The 14,881-nt window shown below is 47.2% G+C and overlaps 1 protein-coding gene across 1 annotated transcript; it reads right to left on the bottom strand.

Moving 5' to 3' along the window:
• Window positions 1-1,676: 1,676 nt before the first annotated feature.
• Window positions 1,677-11,475, bottom strand: FAM167A (family with sequence similarity 167 member A). Its single transcript, XM_042832691.1, has 2 exons — window positions 11,040-11,475; window positions 1,677-1,940 (listed from the first exon to the last, which is right to left on the bottom strand). Exons 1-2 carry the CDS (start codon window positions 11,409-11,411, stop codon window positions 1,677-1,679), a joined length of 636 nt encoding a protein of 211 aa, XP_042688625.1. The 5' UTR covers window positions 11,412-11,475.
• Window positions 11,476-14,881: the final 3,406 nt, after the last annotated feature.

The raw sequence follows: 14,881 nt of genomic DNA, 5'->3' as shown, positions 1-14,881 counted from the left end.
GAAGTTTCAACATTCAGGCACAACACTGCTTAATTTACTAGTATAGACAGAGCTCTGGTGCCCTTCAAATATCTTCTTCCATAGCAGAAAGAAATGTCACCCTGTGAGTTATGAACTGGAAGGGAGGAATCGCTGTGGGGTTACATCCAATGGAGCCCCGGGAGACAGGGCATTGAAAACAGCCCCTGTTCCCAGGTGGCCATGAACCCTTTCATGATGTGAGCCTCTGGGCTCACAAACACACACACACAACTACTGATGCACACACATGGCTCACGGACACGGCCAGGTACAGGCAGAGGCACATCCAAATGGCCACACAGCTTCCAGCTCAGCACTGGCTCACACATCCAGCTCATTTCCAGAGCTTTAGCTGGTGCTGCGTGGAAACAGTCACTTTCAGCTGCTCTGGCAGAGAGCAGGGCTGATGGGTTGAGAGATGTTGAAGACTAAAGACAGCCAAACACCCTCTGGACAGACTATCTTGGTGCCAGTTGTCCCAGGGCTGCTGTGGCTAGACCACTCATGTCCCTAGCCTTGCAGCATAGTGTGCAGCAGTGTGCACAGAAAGGCAAGAAAGTACAGCATCCATCTCACACACTGCCTGTAGGGAGAGAATCCCATGTGTCTGCTACAGGTCTAAAGCCTGCTGATGGCAGCTCATCACAGCAATACTTCTCCCTTTAATTTTATGGTTGCACTTTGATGCTCATCACGCAGAAGTCCCTTTTCTCCTCTTGAATGTCCTTTCTTTGATGGATGTGTGTTGCTACAGACAATCCAGGATTTGCTGGTGCTACTTCTGGGGGAATGTCAGCCTAAGATGACTTCTTTGATACAGGATTTCATCGGTGTAAACTGCATCCATTATCTTACCACTTTTGGAGCTAGGCGCAGGTTGCCTTGTGGCCATGGCTGGCAATGAGATCAGGAACATGTATTGCTCTGGGTATAAATTCTAGGGCACACAAGTGACTCCTGTCCATCTAAAGGCTACATAAATGTGTCCACAATCCATCCATAATAGATACCACAGGCAAAATTAAGGTAGAATACACTGGACTCAACAGAACAAGCCAGAAAGCACATTCTCACCGCATTTGGGGATACATTTAACCCGCTGTCCCTCACTTGATGAATTCTTTCCACTGGGAACCATCTTTCCACCTGAAGCAGCCCCAGAGACCTCCTGCCCGGAGCAGCAGAGGCAGAAGATGGAGATCTGAGGAAACATCTAGGGAAGAGAGAGGTATTTTCTGAAGCCACAGCTCTAGCCTGGGAGAAGATAAAAGAAAAGGGAAGGGGGGTTTTTCCCTTGCTTTTTGGCTGATCTTTAAACCTCCCCTTGGACTTCTGAGTACAACCAACCGCACTAGAGATGCATCCACCTTTTTTACTGCAGGGAGAGGATAAAGGGGAGAAGGAGCTTTGCAAAAGAACAGGCTAAGAGCAACCGCTGGGCTCAGATGCTCTCCGTGCTTCCTGCAGGTCCTCTCTTCCCAATGGGCATCTCTGAGCCATCCTGGTGCCATATTCTGCTGCCTTGCCCTGCCACCAAGACCAGCGGTGGGTTCCCCATTTGCTCCTGATCCCTCTGCCCCTCCGAGGCCTCTTTGTGCCCAGCCATTAGGCAGAGAGAGCCCAAACCTCTCTCTTTCTCCCTCATCCTTCCCTCTTCAGCACAGCGAGAACCGGCGCGAGTTGATGTTCATCTTGGTGACCCCGATGAGCTTGAGAGGCGTGGAGAGGCTGAAGGAGTTGACAAGGGGGAAATCACAGAAGAGATCCGCCAGCTCGTCCCTCTCCTCCAGCTCATACGTGGCGTCGTTGAGCATGCGCTGGTGGAGGTGGCAGGTCTGCTCGATCTTCAGCTTGTTGATGTCGCTGCGGAGGCGCATCAGCTGCCTGGCCAGCTGCTGGTCCTGCAGGCGCATTTCTGCCTGGAACACACGACAGAGAGGGGGGAGGGAAGAGAGGATCAGCAAAGGCGCAGCAGATGCGTTCCTCGTAGCGGTCCTTGCTGGAGGCTGCAGCAAGTCATGAGAAATGTAGCTTTGATAGAGATGCAAAGAGCTGGGAGGGAGGCTAGAGAATTCCCTGCAGTGCATCTCAGGTCAGGATGATGAATCTTTAGCATTAGCAGTCTGTGCTTGGTCAGATTTCCAGGAGCACTGGGAGTTAAATCCAGCCATGCCAAGGCTGTTGAATGGGATATCAGTCAGTGAAAGCTTCAGAGCCTCCATCTCAACCTTAAACAAAGCCCAAATTAATTTTGCTCACAAGGGAGCAGCCACAGGGTGAGAAGTAGCAATTAGAGGTGGAAAGAACCAATTAAAAGACCCCAGAGAACAGATTCCCAACTACTTGGCACAGATTTCCAGCCTGTGTAAATCCAGGCTGGTTCATGGCAGAAGGGAACATGGCTGTCAGCATCCCCTGTGGCTCATCTCTCTGATTGCACACAGATCTTGGGATGGGGCCTCTGTGTTTCCCATGGGAAGGAGAATATCTATCCCATGGGCTCAGTGTTTCATAAGGTTTATTCTCCCCTGGCGTCTAACTCTGAAAGGTGGAAGACTTAAGTGATGAAAAGAAATGGATGTATTATTATTATTACTGTTTTAAATTCCAGCTTATAACTGAGCAGAAAATTGTCACAGGACACTGGGAGAGGCAAAGGGAGGAGGTGAACACCTGGCAAGATTCATGGTGAGCATCAGCCCTCATCTGGAAAGCAGAAGCAGCAGTCAAAGAGCCGATGCCAAGAAGTCAAAACCCACTTCTCACCCCACATCCCTCCTCGCAGAACAGCAACAAACCACAAAAGCCACAGAGAAAACGGAGTGCTGGGAAAGAAGCCAAACAGATCAGGGTGAACCCTGTGGCTTGAATCAGTCTTTAACTCTTGGAAACATGGAGGGAGCATTACAGGCTGAAAAAAAAACACTGATGTACCAAGGCTCCTGTTTTTGTCTTTATTTTCTCCTCCCAATAGATATGTGCAGTCCTCAGCAACATCCCTGTGCATGAGATGCTCTGCAGCCTTTCAATATCTCGAGGGGGGCTGTGAGGAAGAAGGGACAGATTCTTTAGCAGGGTCTGTTGTGATGAGATAAGGGGAAATGGTTTCAAACTAAAAGAGGAGAAATTTAGATTGGATATAAGGAAAATTTTACAATAAGGTTGCTGAGGCACTGGGACAGCTTTGGATCACTGGTTTCTTGGCTCCCTGTGGTCTGAATGAGAAGTTCAGAAATAGGAGTGAGAGGTAATTTTATTCCTGGTTGGTGGCTGGAACATGAAACTGCAGAGAGGAAAGGAGGAGGTAAAATTCACATCAGGATGCTCCACAGGTGGCCCTGGTGTTTCTACACAAGGTCTTTGTGATACATGAAGTGGGGGATGCTGCAACCAGGCTATCAACCAGGGTAGCACTGCCATTGCTTTGGTTTGTGGCACAATCCCTCCTGCTCCAGGCAATGCCTTCAAAGAGATCAGGATTGGCCTTTGCAGCACCGCCAGTCTCACAGCAAGGTGAAGCTTTAGGAGGTTGAAAGGCTCATAGGGAAGAGCTTGGCTCTGCTCCAGGTGTTTTCTGCAGCTGTTGGGAAGCCCTTTGCAATCCTCAGAGCTCAAGCCAAGAGCTGACGTTAGTAATGGACGTCAATCCAAGCCAAGCAAGGCTCTTCTCTCTCCTGCACCATGGAGACACCATGGAGGACCTCGCCTGGTGCTCTCAGCCAGCAACTGGACTCCAGCTCTGTTGCCTGCAGAAGTTTCAGTTAGTTTTGTATAAATTTCACCCTGAACTTCCCTTTGAATGGTTGTCATGGCTGGGGCAATTTACTGTGCTCTGAAAACCACTATTTCCTTGCACTGAGCAGAGCAACGCCACTCAGGGAGCTTTTCTTCCCCCACGTGAGTTGCAATGAAAAAATGTTCATACTCATGATATTTTCCCCTGTTTCACAATGAGCTCTGCAACTTGACATTTTATCAGGAAGGTGATCACGGATATTATTGAGCTAACCTTTGGTCAGTGTTTCTTGTCAGTTGATCAAGCTATGTAAGAAACATCAACAAATGCTTTCATGAAAGGTTTTGATGAACATGGGATAAAAAAAATATGAAAAGGGTTTAAAAATTAATTAAGAGGCCATTATGGAAAGGCATAAATGAAGATTGCTATTTCCCCCCTACAAGCCATGTTTCTGAACCAGTTCTTTCTTTCTCTGCTTTTCTAAGAAAACATTTTGCTTTTATGCAAGTTCACAGACGAAGCTGCTTGGGCTGTTGGTGTTAGATCCCAGTTTTGTCCTCCAGTGCTCCATCTGCAGTCTTCATTCACTTCCTCCACCATACCCTGGTGTTTATGGAAATGGTATCTCCCACTGCCATGCCAACCACAAGTCCTCCTGTATAGGAGGGGGAGAGGTGTGGGGGGCAAAATCTGCACCCACCTACATTGATCATTTCTTGTCCTAGACAAGCCCTTGCTATGCTCTGGGGATCAGTGGGGGAGCAGGGCAAAAGATGTCAGATATGTTGATTTCTCAGGGAGAAAAAGTCCCTTTTTGCCCTCCAGGAAAGCAAGGAGGATGGATGAGGAATAACGTACTGTAATGAGTTACTAAAAGATTACCACCAGGAGATACAGGATTTGCCTTGTCTGAGGAGGTGATGATGGACAGGACTGGGCAGTCCACAGGAAAGTGATGTGTTTTGTTCACAAACACCCAAAATCTTAGCAGGATCTGGATCAGAACCCAGAAATACCAATTCTCCTGCCTTTTCCTACAAGCTTCTCGTGAGTATTAGAGACACGTAAGATGTCCCACACTGAGGACCAAGCCATCACTAGAAATCCTCTTTCAAAGAGGAGAACTGCTAGATCAGCAAGCTCCAAAAGCTTCCTGGAAAGACTTAATGGGATTACAGGGGCTGCATCACAGCTAGCTAGGGTTTTTGGTTTAAGCAGCTCACCCACAGGGACAGCTACTATAATGCAACTCAATGGGACGACAACAGATCCCACACACTCTGCAGTGTCCCCTAGGAATCCACAGGGCAGACCCAGCAGCAGCCATGCATCGTTTCCAAGTTTTGCATGCCAAGTGCAGAAGCAATCTCACGTATTTCTTGCTTGCACAAACCACTTTTTAACAATGTTCCCTGCCTCTTTCCGGCCCAGCTCCAGCAGGCGAAGAGCTGTGTGGGTCTGGGAAAGGGAACCAAACCCAAGCCCTCCCTGGCAGAGGACCGGCTACAACCAGCAAATTGAATCACAAAACCACAGATATCTGAATGAGCGAGTCTTAGGAAGGATTTTCTGTTTGGGTTGGGCCTCTGAGTCTTCCAGGAATGTTTAAAATGAGGGAGGGAGGGAATATTTTGGATGCGTCCTTGGCTTTTGTCCAGTCTAGGTGGCTTACCCCAAATATTCAGCTGCAGCTCAGGATGCAGTCTAGGTTTATCTCCAAGTTTGTCTCTAACCATGGGCTGTCTGTATGGTCGCAGACACTATCAGTGTTCCCACTGCCATTAGTCCACCTCCTGCTGTGCTGCTATGGAGGGAAATAGCAACAGAGACCATTCCAGGGTATGGAGGTGTCATGGAGCTCCTTGGCACCTTTTCCCAAGACAGAAGTGTCCTGTGGACAGGTTCCCAACCTGAAGCTCAGGGTAGTGATCAGTGGAGAAAGGGTTGCTTCCATGGATCCAAAAGATCAAAAGAAAATGAAAGGTGAAGTGGTGCCTTCCCAGTTGGGTGCAACCACTTGGATTTGAGCAGAGGCCGGTCATTAAACCCTTGCCAAAACACTTCAGAGAAATTGGTTAGGTCTGTGTTTAGATTTGAGGCTTCATCTTCAAAGGTGCTCAGATGACACTCTGCTGTGGCTAATTTTGGATGCTCACGCCCTTGTGGTGCAACCCACAGTCTGAAACAAGGCACCTAATCATTGCTTCAGCAACGAAGCTCATGATGACACTGTGGGTGTCACCCTGTTGTTTAAAATCTCTCTTAAAAGCTCTTGTTCAACTAATATTGATGTCAAAACTCAGAATAATATCTGGACCATGCTGACAAGTCATGTTGCTCCTGATGGGGAAAGCAAATTGGTCTGAAATGGAGACAGTGATAGTCATTAGAGTCTATGCCATCCTTGTTGGCGGTTTTATTAGGATCAAATAACATTTGCTCAATCCATTGGAAGAAATCCGTTGGGAATTCAGCCACTCTCAGGTTTAGTCTTCCACCAGTCCAGTCACCTCTGCACTTCAATGTGGCTATTCTGTCTGTCTGACCAGCAAAATATTGTTCATAGGATGATTTGAGTTGGGAGGGATCCTTCAAGGCCATCTGTCCCATTCCCTGCACTGAACAGGGACACCCACAGCTCCATCAGTGCTCAGAGCCCATCCCCTGACCTTGGCTGTCTGCAGGGATGGGGCAACAACCACCTCTCTGTGCAACCTGTGCCAGTGCCTCACTGCCCGTATTGTAAATAACTTCTTCCTTATATCCAATATAAATCTCCCCTCCTTTAGTTTGGAACTATTTCAGCACTGATGAAAAGCAGCCACATTTGACATGAGAAAGGCAAAGAGGGCAAAGAAGAGACAGGAGGCAGGAAGGGAACTGTTCCAGCCTTCAGGCAGTTCAACACATGCTGAGTACTGCAATTTGCTCATACACCTACACAGAGCCTCTCAGCACAAAAACAAGAGCAGGAATTTGCATGTCCGAATAAATCAGCTTCTCAGAGCCAGATTCCCAGCAGGTGCCAGCTGATGGGGCTGGCTGGAGCTCAGTGGGCATATTCAGTCTTATATACCAGGGCCAGATCTTTGTGTGCAAATGGCAGTATTGGGCACTGAGATGGGTCACCTGGGGAGAAGGACCAAGAGCAGCAGATGCTCAGTAAGACCTTGGGTTTGTCCCTCACTTTGCTTCTGAATGGGAGGAGCCTGAACCTGGCTGAACCTGAACCTGAGCAGATTCTGGACACATGGATGCAAATTCCCTGCAGCATGGGATGACACTCATTTTGTGAACTGGGAGTAATGCTTCAGATTTAGCAGGTAGCTTTAATTCGTATGGCCAATTCTTATGGCCTATTCTGCTAAGTGGAAATATGGGTATACACATTAAATTCACTTTGCTTCCAGAATTGTGTGATCTAATACAAACTGCTTATTGGGAGCATGTGCAAACTCCTGAAGCTCTAGCTGTTTGGCAGAGTGCTAACTGGTACAAGCCAGAACCATGCTGGGGCCGTGCTAGTGAACCAACCCTGCCTAAATGTGCTTGTAGCTGAGACAGGATTGCACAGTGTGAGTGATGGAGATGTACATCCTGCACTGCTGCATTCCAAGAGCACAGGCTGCTGGTCCACTTTTTTTCTGGACATGCAGCAGCTTTTGCCCTTCCGTTAGGTAGATGAATCCTACATACACTAATTTGCCTTCTCTTGGAGGACTGCATAAAATGGGAAGAATTCATCCTGTGATGGAAAGCAGCACGGCAGAAGCAGATTTCACCCCAGCTATGACTACTGGATCATTTTTGGATGCTCTTCAAAAAGCTGCCCAGTTATTCACATGGGCTGTGTCTGTAATAGTAGAGCAAGGAAAGCCAAAGCACAGCACAGCCACCAAGCCCTGGCCTCCTTCATCTTTCCTCTCTTACATTAAGGAAAACTGGAAGGATTTATTTCCCAATTAGGGTGACCATAGCAAATGGATGGGTACTGGAGCCCTTCCTGGCCTTTCTGGTCTTGGATCCTTGTCTCTGATCTAGTGGTTGGCAACTCTGTCCACAGCAGGGGCTTGAAAGTAGATGATTTTTGAGGTCCCTTCCAAGCCAAGCCATTCTAGGATTCTATGATTCTATGATTCTATGATTCTAGCATTCTAGCATTCTAGCATTCTAGGATTCCATGATCCTGCCTTAAGTATATGTAGAAACTCAAACAACCATATCCTGCTCTGAACCTTCCTGTTTGCCTTATTATCATGAAATGGTAGTAAACAAGGAAAAATCCTGGTTGTGATGAATGGAAGCTTGTTAATATACAAAAAAGAAAATTCTTTTCACTCTTGAGATGTAATGTGAAATGTGTCTTTTTGTTCCAGCACTCTGTGAAACGATGGCCTCGCTGGCAGCTCTGACCAACAGCACTGCCTCCAACATAGCTGTTCAACTATGTGGTCAGTCAAATACATGCTCCCTCTTTTGGGGAAATTGTTCTAAATTACATGAGTCACGTCCAAATCCAGCAAAGACTGGTATAATTAAGACAGAGGAAAATGGAAAGTGAGGAAAAAATAGGGTTTACTTTGCCCTTTTTCTTCCTTAATTTAAACTTTAGATTCTCATCAGATGATGTTTGATGTACCACACCCCAGTCTAAAGGGTAGAATTGGACTCTAAGACAATTTATACTTTTGGCAGAAGACCAAAGAACAAAGCAAACGCTTTACACACTGTGACTCTAAGAAGGAAAAATCTGTCCCTTCCTGTCTCCAGGCATTTTGAGACTTGGGTTTTACATCTAGTCCTCTGTGAATGTGAGAATTCATCACAGATGCAAGCATGGACCTGGGTTCAGGGCTGAGATTAGGAGCTGATTTCTCTCCAGAGCCCTGAGTGGGAATCATAGAACCATAGAATCATCCAGGTTGGAAAAGACCTCTAAGATCATGCAGTCCAATCTCAATCCATATTTACCATGTCCACTGATCATGTCACTCAGTGCCACATCTCTTGATGATGTGTATATACTTGTTGAACACTTCCAAGGATGGTGATCCCTCCACCTCTCTGGGCAGCCTGTGCTAATGAAGCACCACTCTTCTGAAGAAGAAATTGTTCCCAATATCCAGCCTGGGCCTCCCCTGGTGCAATTTAAGGCCATCACCTCTCATCCTAAAACAGTGAGATCGACTCAGAACGCTTTGTTATATTCCAGGATTCCTGAAGTTCTGCTTTTGTCTTCCAAAAGCCACGGTCCTGAGAAACATCCCGACCACCAAAACTGACATCCAGGACCATTTCTGTCAGTAAGTACTTTAGAGATCTCGGCAAAAACAGCGAGAGCAACAAAAATTTGTCAAATAAACATTCTTTGGAGCAGAACTCACAGATGTGTTTAAAAAACGTTTTGCATGGGAAGTTTTCTTCAGAGACTTTCAGTATTTATCAAAACCAAAGCCCTTGCACAGGAACATGTCCCCAGGTGTATCTGGCCTCAAGTTTCACCAGGGGAAATTCAGGCTGGATGTTAGGAAATACTACTTCTCTGAAAGAGTGGTCAGGTGCTGGAATGGGCTGCCCAGAGAGGTGGTGGAGTCACCGACCCTGGAGGTGCTCAAGGAACATCTGGATTTTGTGCTGAGGGACATGGTTGAGTGAGAACTACTGGTGGTAGGTGGACGGTTGGGCTAGATGATCTTGTAGGTCTTTTCCAACCTTGGTGATTCTGTGATCTGAAGCCCACATGCTTTCCCAGTCCTTGGGGACTATGCTGCAAAGATTGCTTCTCTCCAAACAACTGCAACCGCTATTGGCAATCACAGGCAAACATCTAATTAGGCAACAGAGTCACGTGATATCCATTATAGCCAGTTTCCAGTTACATGAGCCAAATAATTTCATTCTATTTTCATTTTCATTCTAGAAGGGAAGGATCGTGGGAAGTGAAGTCTCAGTCTCTTGTTCCTATGCGTGTGAAGTGCCCACCTGTCTATTCTCCAGCCTGAAAATGGCTGCTCCAGTTGGGCTGTCTATCCTACTGACCTCCTCTGGACTCCATGAAGGATGCATCTATGCTTCTTCCTGGGAAATGTCCCCAGATTCCCAAACTGGGCTGGGAACAGCTTGGGGCAGTGCTATGAAGATCCTGACAGCAATGCAACACGTCAAAGTTGAGCTTCTTCTAGTGTCTGTGCCCTAGCTCTGTTTATTTTCCTAGGGTATATGTAGCATTTATGTCTTGTTTTCTTCTCCTTGAATCACAGTTAACAGCATTTTTGATTGCCCTTGAACTGCATGGAGCCAGGGCAGTGAAGGCTGTATGGCTCTGGCCCCCGTGTTGGCCATGTCCCCTCAGAAAGCCACCGGCCACCTCCTTGCTTTGGAGAGATAGAAGGTCTCCAGTCCTTCAATCTATCAGTTTTTAACTACCATAAATAGGGATTTATGTAAGATGGTGTGCCTGTCTGATAGGAAGGGCTGACAGAAATATCAACCAGAGCCTAATGAAGGAGACAAACTTGTAAGAGTTGGCTGAGGAGGGGTCTGAGATCAGGCTCTGGCATTGTACATGCAGCAGGGGAAGGAAAATATGCTTTCCTAGATGTTACTGAGTAATGTGAAACAAAAAGAAGCACTGAGGGCAGGGCAGAAATAACCTGGGAGAAGCAGGTTGCCCCAAAATCTCATAGGAAGTTATGAGTTGAAAAAAAAAAAAAAAAAGGAAAAGAGCCAAAAAGAGGGAAATAGGCAATCATTTGGAGATTATATTAGCAGATGCTTGTCAAATGCAGCATTCTGCAGACAGTATCCCACTGATGATACTGACAGCCTCAAGAAGCAAGGGTAAATCTAGGGGACAGGTCTTGCTAGGCACATTCCTTTCTACAGCCTTGGTGTAACATCCCTTCCTGAACCCCATCAGAGAAGGGCTATTGCAGCAGCTACATCCATGTGTCACACCTTCTGTATTCACATGAGTGTTGACGTGTGATTAGAGAAGCAGAAGAAGCAAACTGCTGAAAATCTCAGCTAATAAAAGCTACAGTATTTCCTGAGCATTTGGGATCCCAGCAAGGACAGTGAGGTTGGCCCAGCTTCTTCTCTGAGGCAATAGATGCTGTCATTCACCTTTCCCTTCCCCACAGCCCCCCACAGCAGCTGCAGTGACTAATGGTTGCCTTTCCACCAGGTATAGAAGGCAGGTGGGAACAAGGAGCTACTCATTTCCTTCATTTTTCTCTTGAAAAAGAGTGCTATCTATCTGGGACAGGAAACCACTTACCAGTTCCTTCCTGAGCCACGTCAAAGCTTCATCGATGCTCTCAAAGTCGCCAATTTTCCCTGAGGTAAGTGTCACCTTGTCCTGGGCAGGGCTCCCGTTGAGATGCAGCTGCACATTTCTTAGAGGGACAGTGTCCTCTGTACCCTTTTTGGCCTCGTTCCCCTCCTCATCCCCAACGGGTTGGGGGCTCTTCCATGCCTGCTCCTCCAGCTTTGCCTTCCACTCCAGGTAGGACGGGCGTCTTGTTTCCAGCCTCAGCTTCTCAGTCAGGGCCTTGAGGCTCCTTAGGTGATCATCAGGAGGAACAGCACTTCCAGTGCCAGCATCTGTTCTGTCCAGGGCCTCTTCTATCTGGATTTTAGGTAGGGACATTCTCCCTGGGGGTCAAACGGCATGGGGTGGGATCACAAGGGTCGGAGGTGGGGTAGGATGCCCTAATGGCCAGGTCTTGGATGAGAGCTCCTGCTCAAGCCCCACACCAAACCTGTGTGAATACCTAGAAGAAAAACAGAGGATTGTTTTCCACTTTTAAAAGGAAAAGGGAGCAAGAAGGGAGAGACAGCTCTTGCAGAGCACTGGCTTTGGGAAAGGCACAGTGCCAAGGTGTGTTACCTCATCTCAGCTATCTGCTTTGTGGGCAGGAACAGACAGGCTCCAGCTCTTAGTGGAGCTCTGGTTACCTACATCTCCAATACTTAAGGGGCTGTGAAAAGGTTGCCAATGAGGCCAGGACACATTCACACACCCTTCTGAGGACAAATCATACTGCCCAATGTCCTCTGGAGCCAGCAGTGGCTATTGCTGGGTGATGGGGTGTCCTGCTGGCAGTCCTATTTCTTTTCACTTATGCAAGATAGGGACAGATAAAGTAAGGCAACATAAACTTCTCCCAGGAGTTTGAGCCAAAGGGAGAGCTGGAAAAATGCCTTCACTTGTTTATGTGTTTACTTATTTATTTATTTTCTTGCTCAATTTCACAGATTTGGGTTTAGATTTAGGCTTGCTAAGGACACCAGCCTCTAGCCATGGGAATCAGATTCCACCCATCCAGTGAGCCTGGGGCAGGAGCACGGCCCCTGGCCAGTTTTGGGAGTAACTGGGACATTGGTGTGGATGGGCTCAGATGCTTACTCTCATGGAAATCTGGACTTGTGGTTTCCATCTCTGACTATCCCCAGTATACCAATTGGAAATGGTCCATCACCCGTGCTAACTTCCAAATTGCAACTCTGTAGTGTTTGGGAGAGGGTCAGCTAGCTTGGGCCAAAGCCAGGACTTGAATACCTCTGTGGGAGTTAAACTCAGGCAGCTGCTGCATACATTTCAGGTGGGATCAGATAAGAGACATTCTCAAGGTCATATATTCATCTGCAGCTGAGCTAGGAATAGATCCAGAGCTCTCGTCTACATGTCAAACACAAAACAAAATACTTTCTGCCTGCCTGGTAATATGCCCAGAAAGACCAGCCAGGATACGCAGTTTCTAGCTGGATGCACTAAAACACAGCGATACGAGTTAACTCAGCCATTCTCCTCCCTGCTATGTGTGCCCACAAAGACGTGTGCAGCTCTGAAACCCAGACCATAATTATGCCTCTCGAACCTTTTCAGAAAGAAGATTCAATTTAAAATAAACACCAACAGTGAGCAAGATTTATCCCACAATTGTGTGGAGGCACATGGGCTGAATGAGTAGTTGATAATATACACACAGACAGTCTGGGGGTGGAGAATTACTCATGTTGTGGTCTTGTTCCTGCTCCTATTTATGTTAATGAGGGTTTTACGGTGAGTGGGAGCAAGCCCAGATACTACACCAGTTTGAAGCCAAGAGCTCTCATGCCTGGAGCAGCACAATTTTCTTTCTTCTGCTGAAAAATAAATTGCAGGGAGGGGCAAGAAAAGGGCTGCCCATTCAGAGAGTCAGGACGTGCACTAGCTTGTGCGCTGAGCTGAAAGCACACTGACAGATTTTGCTCCAGCACTGCATTCTAGCCCATCAAAGTCAATAAAGGGTAGCACCTAATGAGTTCGGAGACCTTAACCAGGTTGGATGGGGCCCTGGGCAGCCTGGCCTACTATTAAATGTGGAGCTTGGTGGCCCTGCATGTGGCAGGGGGGTTGGAGCTTCATGATCTTTGGGGTCCCTTCCAGCCCAAGCCATTCTGTGATTCTATGATTCCATTAAGTAACCAAGCGTTTTTCCCTCTGGTGGGTTGGTGATTGCTAGCTGTGGCTGAATCCAGCTTTCCAAAAGCTGAACACGCCAGGCTGCTGGATTTGGTTCTCCTTAACGCAGATAATATTCTTACTGTAAGGCTGACATTGTCAAACATCACAACATCAAAGTAGAGGGTCCACAAACTCTTTCATCTTGCGTCTCCAGTACAAACCAGCAGCTTGTGTTGCCTGCTGAGGGATTGGATACTTATGCACCATTACAGCCCACCTTACACCTCCCATGTGCAATATGAAACTTCTCATAATTCAGTGGACAGACCCCAGACAGGCACATCTGTCCTCCAGCTTCTCCAAACTGAAAACAGGCACAAAAGAGCTGCCTCAAATTTCATATTGATATCTCGGACTTGATTGAAAGACCTGCTGCAGAAAGAGAGCTCTGAAATTTGTACATGTGAAAAATGTCTGTGTGTAATCCAAACCTGCCTGCTGCCCCAGTGCTAGCTAATTCCCAGGAACAAACCTGACCTCCAGGCTCACTTTCCTCACAAGAAAAAGACCTGGAGTGGTTAACCCTTGATTTGTCTTCTTTATCACAACTGCACTCTGTTGGTTCGTGCTGTACCAAATTAGGGGTAACAAGAAGTTGGCACCAAAATGGTGACCAAAACCCAACAGGTTTCCCCCTTTCCTTTCATGAAAGCTGTCAAACCTGAACGTACAGGACACATCAGTTCACCAGGTCAACAGAATGCCTTTCATCTCCTTCTTGGGTCAGGCTTCCATGGAAAAGTCAGCTTCACTGAGCCACTTGGTAAGCTGCCGTGCAAAGGGATTAGCAGTAGTGTGCAAATGGGATGGAGAAATAACAGGACTGTCATCTGGATGGGGTGTGAAGTCCCATCGTGCCAAATCTCACTGAGCAAGCATGCCTTCAGGCCTGGCTTTTACACCTTTGCAAGTCAGCAGAGCAAACCCTTCCCTCTCCCACACCTGACACACCTCACAATGTCCTTGGGCAGTCCTGTACTCTAAGAAACCAAGTCATAGAATCATAGAATGATAGATGGCCTGGGTTGAAAAGGTCCACAGTGCTCATCCAGTTCCAACCCCCTGCTGTGTGCAGGTCACCAACCAGCACCACCAGGCTGCCCAGAGCCACATCCAGCCTGGCCTTGAATGCCTGCAGGGATGGGGCATCCACAGCCTCCTTGGGCAACCTGTGCCAGTGCCTCACCACCCTCACAAAATGATGCTACAGCCTGTGGGAGTTTTATGTGCCTGAAAAATTTTATACACCTCTGCCTTCCCATCAACTCTCTGTGCCCTGCTCTGCTCTGAATGAGGCTTTCAGGAAGCAGCATTGCTTGCACATTTACAGCCTGCTCAATTTAGGGCCATAAATAAGGGCATGCAGTGCTTTGGAAGGCCACATGTCAGGGAGCAAGGGGTCTAGGGGAAGAAAGAAGAAAAAGAAGGAGAAATACTCAGGATAAAAATTGGAGGAAAATAAGCAGGATAAATAAAGCCATCAGTAAAATAGATATGGGGAAAAAATTATTCTGCTCCTTTCACTACTCCTGATGGACATCAACTTGCAGTAATGCCATTTTTTATTGCAGAGGAGCAGCAGTGATTTTAAGAGTCTACATTACTCTGCT

This window comes from Centrocercus urophasianus, unplaced genomic scaffold (assembly GCF_019232065.1).
Source record: "Centrocercus urophasianus isolate 14NV4802_14NV808 unplaced genomic scaffold, USGS_Curo_1.0 seq_39, whole genome shotgun sequence".
Taxonomy (NCBI): Eukaryota; Metazoa; Chordata; class Aves; order Galliformes; family Phasianidae; genus Centrocercus; species Centrocercus urophasianus.
Note: the sequence above shows the minus strand (reverse complement) of the source record. Positions and strands in the feature narration are given on the sequence as shown.

Bases quoted from the DNA above. Each gene is read 5' to 3' on its own strand.
- FAM167A (XM_042832691.1), bottom strand. From the start codon at position 11,411: ATGTCCCTACCTAAAATCCAGATAGAAGAGGCCCTGGACAGAACAGAT. The intron at 1,941-11,039 runs GTAAGTGGTTTC...CGTGTGTTCCAG, and splicing joins CGTGGCTCAGGAAGGAACTG to GCAGAAATGCGCCTGCAGGA.